Raw genomic sequence first — 14,986 nt, forward strand, 5'->3', positions numbered from 1 at the left:
ATACATCCAAATCTACTGAAGTTTGGTTCAGGGATCAGTCATGGAATGTTCTTAACTGGCCTGTTCAGTCTTCAAACTTAAATGTCACTGAAAATATTTGGTGGAATTTAAAGAAAATAGTGAGAACATTAAAAAAACAAAGACTTTTTCACAGAAGCTTCTAAGCACTTACAGGCAGTGTTTTAAAAGATTATGCACAAAATGTGACTTTTAGGGGTTTAATAATTTTGTGCATGAACGTTTAGAGCCAATAATATTGATTGATTTACTTTATCCATTTTTCAACAACTTTACATTCTCAGAATCACTCAAATGTGTAATTATAAACTTTCTATAATAGTTTACTGATGTATTTGTTGAATTGTTTTCATAAAACTTTGATAGATGGATGGATGGTTTAATTCCTTTAGTGATTTATTCTTAGCAAATTACTAGTATAGAGTCAGCTGAAAGAAGCTTGTTGGGTATTCACTGACATTTGCTTAACTTGAAGTCCAAAATCTCTGAGGTTTACATAGCAGATGAAGGAAGCAGTGCCCTTTAAATAGGACACCTCCCTAACCTTAAAGTCTGATAACCCAAGATTGTTGATTATAAAAAAATGAGTGGGCCAACTTGCTCTCGTGGACTTGTTTGCTGAAATTAAAATTGCAAAAGTTTGTGTGGAGCAGAGAATACACAGCCTGCGGGACGTATGTATGTGAGTCATCTAAAAACTTTCTTTAATAAGACAGCTCATCTCAGTGGACCCCCTACAGAAAGAGAGTTGTCAGATACCTTATTGAGTGCTGAAATGCTTGGCACTTACCACACAAGGCTGGAATGATACGGGAAGCCACGAGGATAGATGGGACAAATTGTTTTAACAGTTTTCAGTGTTGCTGCTAGCCTTGAATTGTGCAGATCCATCATTATTGTGGTATGCAGTACTTTTAGAGGAGCCGCTGTCTTTTCTTGCTGGTGAATTAGCAGGGATCTGAAATGCAGAATAAACAGACGTGATTTTGCTCTGACTGTGGTGACTAGGGAAATGTAGATTTGACATTACAATTGATGGCCTTTTTTGTCTGACTCTAATGGAGTTTTTTCCATCGTTAAAGTCTCAGTTGTTTGGATCTTGCACACTCGGATACCTCCATTTGTTTTCAGGCTGTCAGAGTACTGCACTACTAAAGATGAAGCCCTTTTTATTCAAGCTACATACAGAAATATAACGATGCATTTAACAATACAAATAGCTTGGGACGAACATGACATATTTTTTATTATTATTTCACTGCCATTGTTTACAATGCAAAAAAAACAAACTAATCAGTATTTTTATCCTATTTTACAAAAATCGAAACATACAAGATATGTTATGTTTATATGTATATATCTAATATATTCTTCTGTTATATTTCTGATATATTTTCAGTGAGAGCACCCAAAAGAGAATAATGATATAGATGTAATATAGATTATTAAATGTGTATTATAAAATGCTAAACATTTGAACATATTAATTATATATTATCTCATTAAATATACAAACATAATTAGAGTATATATCTTGAATTAAGTTTTGAATCATAATTTACTTGCCTTTTTGAAATATTCTTCAAATTTTGCAAAACTGTCACCAGAATGACTCTTTTGATCCATCATATGATTAACTAAACTAGATTTGGCTGCCAAATTGGTCTTTATTTAAAAGATATTTTGAAAGATCACACGTCTGATGTAATTTCAAAGATAGCACAATCATCAGCCTTTTTTCTTTGCTCTTTTCCTCTGTTCCTCTACAGGTGGTGAGGTGCCCTACACGACTTTGGCTACAAGGATGATGATGGGGGTTTGGTGGCTCTTTGCTCCTTTGCTCATCTCCTCCTACACGGCAAATCTGGCTGCTTTCCTCACCATCTCCCGCATCGAGAACTCCATTCAGTGAGTGCACACATTTATTCAAAGTGTCGCTCTTGCAGCTAGCATCAAACACTGTAATCATCCGCACAATAACAAAACAACAAACAACTTTCTTTAGCTTTCGATCTTCATCTCAGTTAAATATGTTGTTGTGTAGTTTAAGCATCACTAACAAAGATAGGATTTTCTGGCTTTTGTTGTGTTTGGATAGGAACGGTATTAATTGAGCAGCATTCTTCCAGAGAAAATGTCTGTCCTGTTCTTAGGCAACAAAAATGTGTCTAATATAGACCAGACACAAAAGGTGTTTTCAGTCAGACTGTGTGTATATAAATACTCATGAGACCTCAATACAGGTTTCATGGTGCTCCTGCTTCACAAATCAGTTAACTTGTGTGTGTGTGTGTGTGTGTGTGTGTGTGTGTGTACCTACCTACCTTACCATTTACTATTACTTTCAAAAATTTCTACTACCCAGAAGCGAGTTGTGAACCTGACATTGTGCGTGTGTGTGTGTAGAAGATCTCCTAGGGGCATGCAAACTCCCTGTTTTAATATCCTGTGGCACAAATTAGATCTATCATTCTAGTGAGAATGACGTCAGACGTCTCTGCACCAGTGATTCATTTAACCGCCTGGTTGAGTGCACAGTGACGGAAACGCTCCTTTTTCCATTTTGAAACGGTGATTTTTGAAGTGTATTTCTAAAATACATTTAAATGGTGATGAGGTTGTACATTTTAAACCAGAACGGCTGCTGCTCTTCACGTTATGAAGATCATGGCCTTCTATTTTTAGCTTTCAGAAGTCAGGAATATGTCATTTCTATAAATACTAGTAAAAAAAACAACTTTTTTTTATGTGACGGGTGGATGTATAATTGGTGACGAATCTTGTCAAGCATCAAAAAACAACAAATTCTGCTTAGTACTTATTTGATATCGAATGCATTTGTGTGAAACTTTTTCAGCGCATCTGAATTCTGAGGTAAGTATCAAAAGCACGAATCAATGCCCGCAACTGTGGAAAATGATTGTTTTACTTTTGTACATGCTGGCACAGTGATGGCTCGGATTCTGCTGTAGACGTTTAGAGAAAGGATTTATCATCTTGTGAGTGAGGAAAAACACTTCAGATGGATGTTGTTTGCGCTGATTGCTATTGTTTTGAATGATTTGCAAGACCGTGCCACTGATTTGCTGGATGTAATACAGCTTAGCAAAAAAAAGGAACACGTCACTGATGTTCACTTTTATCTCAAAACAGCATGAAAATGCCATCCAATTTGCCTTTTTAACAGAGAAAAGTACTAAAGACTCTACTGCAGCCTTAATGTTTAAATATGCATTACAATGTGCCCTTGTGTGGAAGCGTGTTTGAATATTCATGCATATTGTTAAATCGGTTTAGAAGTTAAAAAAAAAATGGTTTAAGAAACAGATTGTTCAATGCGGCTCCATACGTGTCGGTTTTCAACATGGCTGTGAAATGCATCCATCTGTGAAGGTGAAGGAGGGCCAGGCTACAGGCTTCTCGAGATTTACATTTTTTTTCTGCACTCTCAGTTTGCTAGCCATGCCAGTTTGCCTGCGGTCTGGCTATTCACAGTCACTCTGTGCCATAGATGACAGTTTTCCTGGGCAAAGCAAAGAGATCAGCTAAGCGGCCATAGCATTTGAATGCCGCCAGATGGTCACCTATAAAGGGTGTGAAAAAGCATATACACAGATAGATTGCTATTCTTGAGGCTAACTGAATTTTGCAGCAACAAGAACTCATTGCCACATTGCAAATGTTCCGCTAGTATTAAAAATGACCGAGATGGATTTAACTGCAGTCAACTGAATCTATAAATATTGCAACCTAGGCAATCTACAACAGTCAGTCTACTTGTTCAACCCTGACCCTGTTTGAAGACCTCATTTTCTGGCTTTTAGTGCATGGTTTTTAACTGTGAGGACATCTATATGCTAGTGTACTCATAAACGTAGATGGATGCTTTTAAAATATGCAGTTTTTCTCTTTCAGGAAAACACATGTAAAATATTGAAGACTCATCCTGCACAGATTTTCTCCAGATTTTCTCTAGAATGCTAAAAAATAACTGTAAAAAAAAAAGTAAAAAGCTGTGTTGGCAAAGCTGAATTTTCAGTATCATTACTCCAGTCTTCAGTGTAACATAATCCTTCAAAAATCATTCTAAAATACCGATTTGCTGCTCGAGAAACATTTCTTATAGTCAATGTTAAAAATAGTTGTTGTTTTTTTTTTTTTGTCAAAATTCTTTGATTAACAAAGTAGAAAAGAATATAAAAGATAAAAGATAAGCATTAATTTGAAAGATAATTTTTGTTACATTGTAAATGTCTTTAAATGTAAATTACTTTTGATCAGTTGAATGCATTCGGAATAAAATAATTCATTTCTTAAAAAATAAATTCTTACTGACCCCAAACGTTTAAATATTAGTATATATATTATATTGCAAATCTATTATATTATAAGCACTACCTTAAAGCTTATTATTATTATTATTCATTAAAAACATGTATTAATATTATTAGTAGTAGTAATAGTAGTATTTAATATACCATTCTCTAAACTGTATTATCTGTGTCTTATGATTTGTTATTCTTAACAGAATTTAGAAGTTTAAAAAGATTGTGTAGGATGAGGTGGCTGACTATAACAAGTAGCAAATCATAATTTATGATTGGGACAACAAAAGCCTATTAGCTACTTCAAAAACTTCAAACGTTTACATTTTAATAAGAAATATGTCGACACGGGAGAGAAAACTGCTTTTAGTGCTTCTATATTAGGTGCACAGTGACCCACAGAGTAGAACACAAAGACAAAGGACTTACATTAGCATTGAAAGCAAAAGTTCACTGAACGGACCAGTGTTTTTCAGTAGTCCTTCAGTGGCATTTTATAGTACTGCAGGGTTCTCACGGGTCATTTTATGGCAATTCTCCATGCAAACGACACCCGACACATAACTACAATTCTTAGGGAGGGGCGGGGATTAAGTGCCAAGATTAATTGGGAGCAATAAAAGATTAACATTTGTTGGCAAGTTCATTAAACCTTCAAAAGGTGCTAGCGGAGTTAAGTACTAGAAGAAGACGACAGCTGTCTGGTAATAATATTTGATAAATTAGAGGTCGGTCCAACTATCTGCTGGAATCTCAGTGGCACCAACCCACGCTTTCTGCTGTCATTGACATGATGCTCAAATGTATAGAAATATTACTATAGAGTTAATCATGTTGAATATTAACACATTACAAAAGCACTAATTTGTATCATTATCAGTTTTCTAAATGAAGCGAGACTTAATGAAACGCTTTGATGAACTGCAGTATTTTGATCACGGCGTGAGGGGAAACAGAGAAGCCTTCATCTTTATTGTGTTTTCCAATTATTTGCTTAATATAAATATTACTGCGGGGAATTACTGCCCCTTGGTTGGCTAACTTTTAATTAGATGTAAGATATTAACACAAATTGCTTAATAAACAGTATTCGACATAATATAAGTGGGTGAGCGTCTGCGCAACAAAGCTGATTGATGGATTTATACTCACTTGCACTGGTACTATTAAGCTGAAACGTGGGTATTCATGCATCCACATTGTAGATTTTGCAAATAATGTTTTAATTGTTAAATTATTACACCCCCAGGCATCAACCCAATAATGTTGTTTCTCAAAATTTCCGATTGTAATATGTTTCAATGTTCCCCTTCAGGTCTCTGCAGGATTTGGCTAAGCAGACAGACTTGCCGTACGGCACGGTTCTGGACTCGGCCGTCTACGACCAGGTCCGCAGTAAAGGCATGAACCCTTTCGAGAGGGACCCGATGTACTCGCAGATGTGGAGGATGATCAACCGGACTGGAGGAGCCGAAAACAACGTGGAGGAATCGAAAGAAGGCATCCGGAAGGTAGGGTGCTCCGGGCGCTATGACTGCCGCCACCATTAATCTAATTACGGTGCTTAACTAAGCAACGGTTTGTGAAGATAGCGCTAATGTTCTCTGAATAGAGATATCAAAGCAAAAATGCACTAATGTGGCTTAATGGTGCTTGAGTTATGAGTGATTTAACTCTGAAAATTCCCCCACCGAATTCCCATACTAATTAGGTGCGGGTTAATGCCTTATTTGTTAACCCACGATTTTTTATTCCTCTCTTCCAAGCGTGTTTTCATTTGGAATTTTAAACGAGCTTGAGCGCTGCAATTAAAAAGGCTGGTAGGCGAGTGAAGTATGAAGGCAGAGGGTCTGCGCCGCCTTCAGATCTTGTGAGAATACTAAAGAGTAAATGGCTGACTAGAGTGTTTTGTTAATGTGATATCATCTCACAGGTGTTCGGTTAAATATTGTATGACAAGGTGACACCTCTGTCTTGCCAGAAGCGTCACCCTCCTTTAGCCTCTCCTTCCTTTGCCTCTTCTGTCTCGCCTGCCTGTCTTCCTCTGTGGCATGTAGGCTTCAGAGCGCCCCCTTGTGACTGACTCCTGGAGTTTCTCTCAGTATTTATGACCATGACGTGATTTACATTTCAGCCATTTAACTGATGCTTTCACCTAAACTGATTTTATAAGACGTGCTTCTGCTTTTGTATTTTTGCAAGCAATTGTGCACCAAAATGTATAATCTTTAAATATTTTGATTATAAATTATTTTAACGTTTTAGTTTAAAATGCTAAACTGGCCTTATATTTTAAATGTTCACTTTGAGTAATCCTTCAGTTGACATCATAAAAGCCATATTAAAAGGAATAGTCAACCCAAATATAGTCAAACCCAATTCTATCATTATTTACTCACCCTCATGTTGTTTGAGATCTGTATGACTGACTTTTTCTGTGGAACACAAAAGAAGATATTTTGAAGAATGTCAGTACCCAAACTGTTTTGGTTCCTATTGACTTCCATAGTATGAACAGAAATGCAATGTATGTCAGGAATGGGATTGAATTGGTTTGGTTGCCAGCATTCTTCAAAATATCTTCTATCGTCAGCCATACATGTTTAGAATGACATGAGAGCAAGTACATGATAACAGAATCTTCATTTTTGGGGTGAACTGTATCTTCAAGCCTCCCACAGCATTTAACATTTTTGTATAACTCTGCAGAGGTGAAACAGTTATATGTGTTGTTAAATGCAATATTGACTTTAAATGAATTCTATTCCCAGCTGAGACAATGTTGACTTTTTGGCACACTTTTTATATGCAGAAAACAGAAAAACGATGATCTTAAAATAAATCATGAACTGACTTTTGGCAAATAGTTGCACATTATGTACTCTACGACAATAAAGTGTTTAAGAATACACAACAAATAACAAGTGGAGAAAAGTGAAACAGAAGCCTTTCTGCCACTGTGACATTTTCTCTTCTCATTAATTACATAAATAGCCTTGCAGACACTTTGTAAGCACAGGCAAATGTTCTTCTTAGAATTTTCAGCCAAAAAGTAAGTTCTGTCACCATTTACTCATTGACTTTCTTCCATGGAACAACATCGGAGAATATCTGAGCTTTTATATTGCATACAGTGAAAGTGAATGGAGGACAGGTACTGTCAAGCTTAAAAATTACCATAAAGTAGCCCATATAACTTACTTGAAGTCTTCTGAAACCATACTGTATCTTTTTGTTTTGGTGAACTAAACGTAATGTCTTGAAAATATTGCTTAAAAATAAAAAAAATGCTTTGAAAAAAAGCATTTTCATCATTCACTTTCATTATATAGAAAAGAGCAGCTTGGACATTCTTCTGTATATAAGACTTTTTGTGTTCTACAGGTAAAAAAAATAAAATAAAAAGTAAAGGTTTTGAAACAACATGACAGTCAGTAAATGATGATGAATTTCATTTTTCTATCCCTTTAAAGAATCAAAGAACAGCCGCAGAATTCATTGTGTAACAGCAGGACTTGTCGCAGCTTGTGAGATCCATAATAAAGGAGTATCTGGTACACTGGACAAACATCTGCTCTGATTTCCCCAGCAAATATTTACCATGTTTATTCTCAATTGTATTCATCTCTTCTCTGAGCTAGTCATGTGCTAATGCTGAGAGCCCCTGTTTGTCTCATTTTTCAATAATCGGAGCAGACTGGGAATTTCATTTCACTGCTAAGGAAGATGCTTTCATGATTCATGAGCAGAGCATACAAGATTTCTATTTTTATGGCACATTTTCACCCACATTGCAAAACATTAATACTTTCACTCAATATGAATGTGTTTCATGAATTTTCGCAGGTCTTATAAAGTGTAAAAAATGAGGTGTCTCTAGAACTGAAGTTGATAAAAGAAGGCAACAGTTAGTATGGATTTTTTTCCTCTTTGAATTGAATTGATGTCCTTAAAGTGGTCATATGATGCGATTTCAATTTTTCCTTTCTCTTTGGAGTGTTACAAGTTCTTGGTGCATAAAGAAGATCTGTAAAGTTGCAAAGACTAAAGTCTCAAATCCAGAGAGATATTCTTTATAAAAGTTAAGAGTCAACCACGCCTACCTAAAATGGCTTGTTCTAACACGCCCCCACATGTCTCGTGTCACGATTTTGGGAAGATTTGCATAACACCGCCCAAATGTTCACGCAAAGAAAGAAGACGTAACTTTTATTCTCACTGTAGTATTGTTGTTGCCGCCGCCGCCATGTCGTGAAGGCGCTGTGTGTTTCGTTGTGAAAGCGAAACTACTTTGGTTGGCCTTCCAAAAGAGGACGATATCCGCTTCGTCATGCCTGGAGCTGATCCGTGCTGGTCGCTGAGGAAATACCTCAACTTCGTGCTGTGGATCGCCCGAGGTCGTCACATGTGGTTGCCGCAAGCCCGCCGGATGCTCCTTCACCGAATCCGCCGGCTCACTCTAGGCCTCCGACCTTCGCTCACTCAAGGCCGTGTGACGCTGTTTCGTTGTAAAAGCGAAACTACTTTGTTTGGCCTTCCACGACTAGAAATCAGTGGTTAAGCTGTATTTACAACACTGTTCCAGAACAGTTTAACCCAGATATTCAGATGTGTCCAGCGCATTTTATGGAGGACTTTTTCCTGATCCTGGTAGAGTAGACTACAATGCCGGCTGTTCTGACTCACAGACTGTAAGTAAGTTTTTTATATTTAAAGAATTTGCCACTGACGATTCAAACGCGAGTTTTTTGGGCAGTGTAGAGTAGCACTTGTTGTTTGTAATTTCTCCGATCAGAAATGCAGACATGGTTTTATGTTTACGGGACTCAGTGCAACGCGTAAAAAGACAGTATAAGTCATTATAATCCGTAATTATGTCCCCACTGGATGCAACAAATGCCTGGTTTATAATGGGTTTTAATGTTTTTGTCTCTTTGCTCCGGCCGGACAGGGCATCACAATATGGTAAGGGGCGTAACATTTCCGTCACACGCTTGAGGTATTCGGCCAATCACAATGCACTGGATAGCTGGCCAATCACAGCACACCTCGCTTTTCAGACCGATGAGCTTTGTAAAAATCAACACGTTTCAGAAAGGCGGGACATAGAGGAGAAACAATAATGTTCAGTATGTGGAAAATAATGTGTTTTTTTAACCTTAATCCGCATAAACACATTTCATTACACCAAATACACAAAATAATGTTCTTTTTAGCAGCATCATATGACCCCTTTAATAACTATTTTAAATAAATGGCTAAACGTAGAATATCAAGTTGCCATGACTGTCATCTTGGTAAAAAAAAAATTTTTTAAGTAACTATGGGAGATGGGGGAAAAAATACTTTTTATTACATATTATACTGTTATTACATTAAATTAACTTTTTTACATTGTTTTAATTTGTCCGGTATTGGATAATTTCCAGAGAATTTCCTTTTTTATTGTACTATTACCTTTCTGAATATTTTCCAATGATATTGCATCCTTTTCTTTAAATGATTTGATCTTAAGCAAAGTCATATTACAACAGTCTGTTTTCCAGTCCATGACAAGTAAATCATCTCCAGCAAATGTGAAAGTATAAAGGAGGCTTTCGTCTGGAAACTGTAGAACTCGCAGAAGGACATGAGAAAGTCTGCGTCCTAGGAAGACATTTTTCAGGTCATGAGATGAGATATCCACATTATGTCTAGCTCAATACCCACCGAAGGAGAATTTTGTACATAGACCATTAGTTGACATCAAAACATGATAGAAAGAGGAGAGCGGGAGGGGTGTGGCGCAGGAGGGTTGTGGAGGAGGAGAGAGAGAGGTGCCTTTGACTGCATACAAGAGAGTCGATATAAGCCAGCACTAAAAGGATTTCAATCATATTTCACCATACACAGACTTCATTATCCAAGGCTTATATGGACAGCATGTCCATCGCCCAAGAGAGATAGGTAGAAGCAACTGAGGGCAAGACACAGCAGAGAGAGTGAAGACGACTCAGGCACAGAGGGAGATGGAAGAAAAAAGGAGGTAGATGTGAAGGAAGGCAGATTATGCAAAAAATCAAAGTTCTGTCATTATTTATGCACCATCATGTCATTCCAAACCTTTATGCCTTCTCTTACTTGTTGCTCTTCTCTGTTGACTTACAATGAACTACTGATCGAATATTTAAGGTCAGTAAAATTGTTTTTGATAGATACCTAGTGTTTATCAAGGCTGCATTTCTTTGATTAAATATACAGTAAAAATAGTCTTCATCCTAGCATGTGTCCCACGTTGGTGCAGGATCCGCTTATTTGCACGCCTTTCACCACTTGGCTCAGTCCAGGGCATTGTCAGGGTTATATTAACTGTGCACAGTGTCCTCCGCCTGATGATCGAGCCACCGCTTCTTCGGCCATCGGTAGATGGTAGGCCATTTTCACCACTGTATCATCGCTACCTCTGATGGGAACGAGTTGGGCTTTGCGCATCTTGTTGACTATGGGCGCCACACCCATGCGCCTTCAGACATCTTCGTTCGTAACACGGTTAAGTTGCATGAAGCTCGAAGGACCAGTGAAGCATCTTCATCTCCATACCGTGGAGGGTCTGCACGTGCTTGATGGTTGCTGGCCAAGACACAGAACCCCACATTGCGACTGGGCAAACAGCGGTTTTGTAGATCTTGCCCTTGAGTGCTATGGGCATTTGGTGGTCACAGAGAATGCCCGTAACTTGTCGCCATTTGAGCCAACCCGTGTTGGCACAGGCATCGCAGAGGGAGTTGCTGTCGCTCCTAAAGAGCGAACTGAGATATTTGAATTCGGTGACCTTGTTCAGTGGCTGCCTTCTAACTCTGATCGTCCCATCTGTTTGGGGCCCGCACTCCATGTTCTCAGACTTCTTGATGTTGAGGCACAATCCGTGCATGTCCAGCCACTCACTCCAGTCTTGCACTTGACGTTCAAGCCCACAATGGCTTTCGTCAGCTTGGAAGATATTATCGGTGAATAGAAGGGACCAGGGTTGAGATGCCTGAATATCCACCGTGTCCATGCAAAGGATAAACAGGAGCGGGGAGAGGACAGATCCCTGGTGTACGGTGACGGTGATTTGGAACCGTTCGGACAGGCCAGTGGGGTGTCGGACAACTCTGGTGGTGTTGGTGTAGAGGAGTTGGTTCAGGGGGTGCTGTGAGAGTGGAGGGAATGCCAGATGAGGTCCAGGGGCAAGCGATCGAATGCCTTCTCAAGGTCAAGAAAGGCCATGTGTTCTCACTGGTTCTTTTCCTGGTGCCTCTCCAGCAGCATAGTGATGGTGTGGATCGCGTCAAATGCATCAAATCCACACTGATTGGGACTGATGGAGACAATCTTCCAGAGACTGGCATCAGTTGCACGCTCATATATCTTCATGGCGTGGCAGAGCAGGCGGATCGGACGATAAGTGTCGTATTCACAAACATTGCCTTTGCCTTTCCCGATTGGGACATAACGCTGGCAGCCCACACTGAGAGAGTGGCGCCCTCATCGATAATATTGTTGAACAGTCAAGGGAGAACTTTGGCAATCTACATCCGTGTAACTTACTTTGTTGTTGTTTTCTACAGAAGAAAAAAGGTCATATAGATTTGAAACGACCAGAGGGTAAGTCAGTGATGACGAAGTATTCACATTTGGGTGAAATAGTTTTTTTTAAAGCGAATTCTCATTATAGAGGGCAACTAATGAGTGGCTTCGTTCGTTCTTCCCTCCCCAGATTCACACAACCGCTATACAAAGAGCCACTCTCCTCTCATTACACAAACACTTATTTTTCATTTCATTCTTCGTTTGCTCATTAGCGTGTTGTCACACCAAACAGCACAAAACAAAAGTCGGACGGTGATTGTTTAGAAAGCGTAATGATGAGATTTGAGTCATCACCAGCTGAGGCAATGTGAACCCATGAGGAGGCCTGCTCTGTGGGAAAGATTAAAACTCTTTAACACCTGCTTTGCGCGTTTGAGAAATTTCGACGAAGATCAAAAAGAGCTGCTGTTTGCGTAGAACTGTGTTTAGAGTCACGCCGCTCATCATGTGCACCTGCTCACCACTTATCACAAGAAACTGCTTTTGTTGATTTGCAGATATTTAGACCTTTGGGTAATGGCAGTGTGAATGTGTTTGTGTTAATCTCATTTTTATAAGAAACTGAGAGTGTTTTATTAGCTGCATTAAACTCTAATTTAGATCCAAAACAGTAGTGTGCAGTAAGAGAATGTTTAGTGGTTACACTGTGTAGACAGTGATTAAATTGATGCAAATTAATCGACAGTGAGTAAAAAGGTCACTGAAGCTCTGTGCTGTTGGTAACATGTCAGATGTCAGATCTCTAAATGTGTTTGAAAATTTTTATTTAAATTGGACTTAAACTATATATTTTTTAAAACACTTTTGTCCAACTATCATTGCTAAAATAATCATTGCTAAAATCAAATTGTTCCAAATCTGTTTCTTCTGTTGAACACAAAAGAAAATATTTTTGAAGAATGTGTGTAACCAAACAGTTGATGGACCCCACTGACTTCCATATGGACAAAAAATACTGTGAAAATCAATGGGGTCAATCAACTGTTTGGTTACACACATTCTTCAAAATATTTTCCAGTAAAACAGTAATGTTGTGAATGATTTTTCATCAGCCATTACTACAGTCTTCAGTGTCACCCAATCCTTCAGAAATCATTCTAATGTGCTGATTTGCTGCTCAAGAAACAGTTCTTATTATCCATGTCAAAAACAGTTGTTTTTTGCAAACTTTATATATATATAAAAAAAAATTCCAGTATGAATAAGATATTTAAATGAACAACATTTATTTGAAATAGAAATCTTTTGTAACATTGTAAAGATACTCTCACTTTTGATCAATTTGATGTGTACTTGCTGAATAAAAGTAGCAATTTGTTTAAAGAAAGAAAGAAATTTTACTGACCCTGACAAGTATAGCTTTACATATAAACTCTTCTTTGCTTCTTTGATGTAATAAAGCACCTTGTAAATATTCTTTATATTAGTCATATTATACTACAGCAACTCTCTGAACCCTTCTCCACTCACAACACTCAGACAGAGAGAGCGAGAAATCTAAAGACAACGCAGAAAAAAAAGAGAGCTTTGGACACCAAATTAGGAAGTGAGAGAGATGATAGTGTAGGAAATGTGGAAGGGAGGATAATTGAGACTGGACATCACAGGTAAGATACAAATAGAGGAGGAGGAAGGTGAGAATGAAAGTGCTGCTTTAACGGGAATTAGGCGAGAATTATCTTCTTCCTCCTGATAGATTTAGTGGAGCATTGTTGCAAGGCATCTGACGGAATGAGCTGGTGTTATAGCTTCAAGAGAAGGGGCGGACCGAGGAGAGACACAGAAGAACCCAAAGAGAGAGGATAAGTGTTCAGAAAAGATAAGAGGATTGCAAAGAAAAGGAGAAAAGAGGTGGCACTAATTGTGAAGCTGTATTTAAGGGGTCTGATATGTATATGACTTCTCTGTGCACCCGTATCCATATACAGCAATTCGATGAGCGAAACTTGAATTAAAATAAGAGCAAATTGAGGAGGGTTGATCTAAAAGGAAATTAGGCCCCGTTATCTGTCTCAACAAAAGGCTGAAATTTCCTTTTCAAAGTAGAAACGACTGACTTAAAAGTAAATTCTGGCGCTCACATTGCCATTTCTCTGAACGATGTTTCTCCTTCACGCAGATAAACATTCTCAATCAGACTCTTAACAAGTCACTCCGGTGAATCTTAATGACAAATGTGCTATATTACTAGGGAAATGGAAAGCTGCTTAGAAGCCCACACAGCAGCACTTCCACATGGGGGAAAAAAAAATTAGGGGAACGTTACTAATGCAGAGGGCATACATTTTCAGGGCGAAACATCAGTGTGAGAAAAAGCAAAAGACAAACAGCCTCTAAAGGATGAGTTTAATCTTCAGCTCAACAACCCTCCGGTCTGCCAGCAAGATGACCCAAATTGGATCATTAAATTTCACTTCTGTATTCCTGCAGAGACATGAGAAGGAGAATGGCCCCTCCACCCGCCATTCTATTCGGTTTGTTTTTTTAGGAGACAAAGTTCAATTATTGAATTAATGAATTAAAAGGACGAGGCGGCATTATCTAGGTGTCAGAAGCCGCATACATTTTGTAGTGACTTTGTGTTTGCAGAGCTTGAGATTGAGTGTGTGTTGTGTGTGTGTGTGTGTGTGTGTGTGTTTATGAGGACACAAATTTGTATAATAACATGGGTATGACATAGGTATTACAACGAGAATGTGATTTATGAGGACATTTTCAGTGTCCCCGTAATTCAAAAGGCTTATAAATAATTCAGAATGAGTTTTTTTGAAAATCTAAAAATGCAGAAAGTTTCCTGTGAGGGGTAGGTTTAGGGGTAGGGTTGGTGTAGGGCAATAGAAAATACGGTTTGTACAGTAGAAAAACCATTACGCCTATGGAGAGTCCCCGTAAACCAAACAAAAACAAAAACAAACCTGTGTGTGTGTGTGTGTGTGTGTGTTTCGAGGTAAACTCCAGTGATGCCCCGCTCATTCTCATTCTGTTTGTCCCTGCACCCCTCCACCACATCTTTATCTTTATCTGCGGGAGAC

The 14,986-nt window shown here is 38.4% G+C and overlaps 1 protein-coding gene across 1 annotated transcript in view; it reads left to right on the plus strand.

Moving 5' to 3' along the window:
• Positions 1-14,986, plus strand: part of LOC107568412 (glutamate receptor ionotropic, delta-2-like) — a gene marked incomplete at its 5' end in the record, with an annotated part of 188,150 nt that overhangs the window by 136,032 nt on the left and 37,132 nt on the right. Inside the window, 2 exons of the mRNA XM_016254389.1 lie at positions 1,788-1,926; positions 5,659-5,854. Of these exons, the coding sequence (XP_016109875.1) occupies positions 1,788-1,926; positions 5,659-5,854 (335 nt within the window). The remainder of the gene's footprint in view (positions 1-1,787; positions 1,927-5,658; positions 5,855-14,986) is intronic.

The sequence above is a fragment of the Sinocyclocheilus grahami genome, unplaced genomic scaffold (genome assembly GCF_001515645.1).
Source record: "Sinocyclocheilus grahami isolate Dianchi unplaced genomic scaffold, SAMN03320097.WGS_v1.1 scaffold1241.1, whole genome shotgun sequence".
Classification (NCBI taxonomy): Eukaryota; Metazoa; Chordata; class Actinopteri; order Cypriniformes; family Cyprinidae; genus Sinocyclocheilus; species Sinocyclocheilus grahami.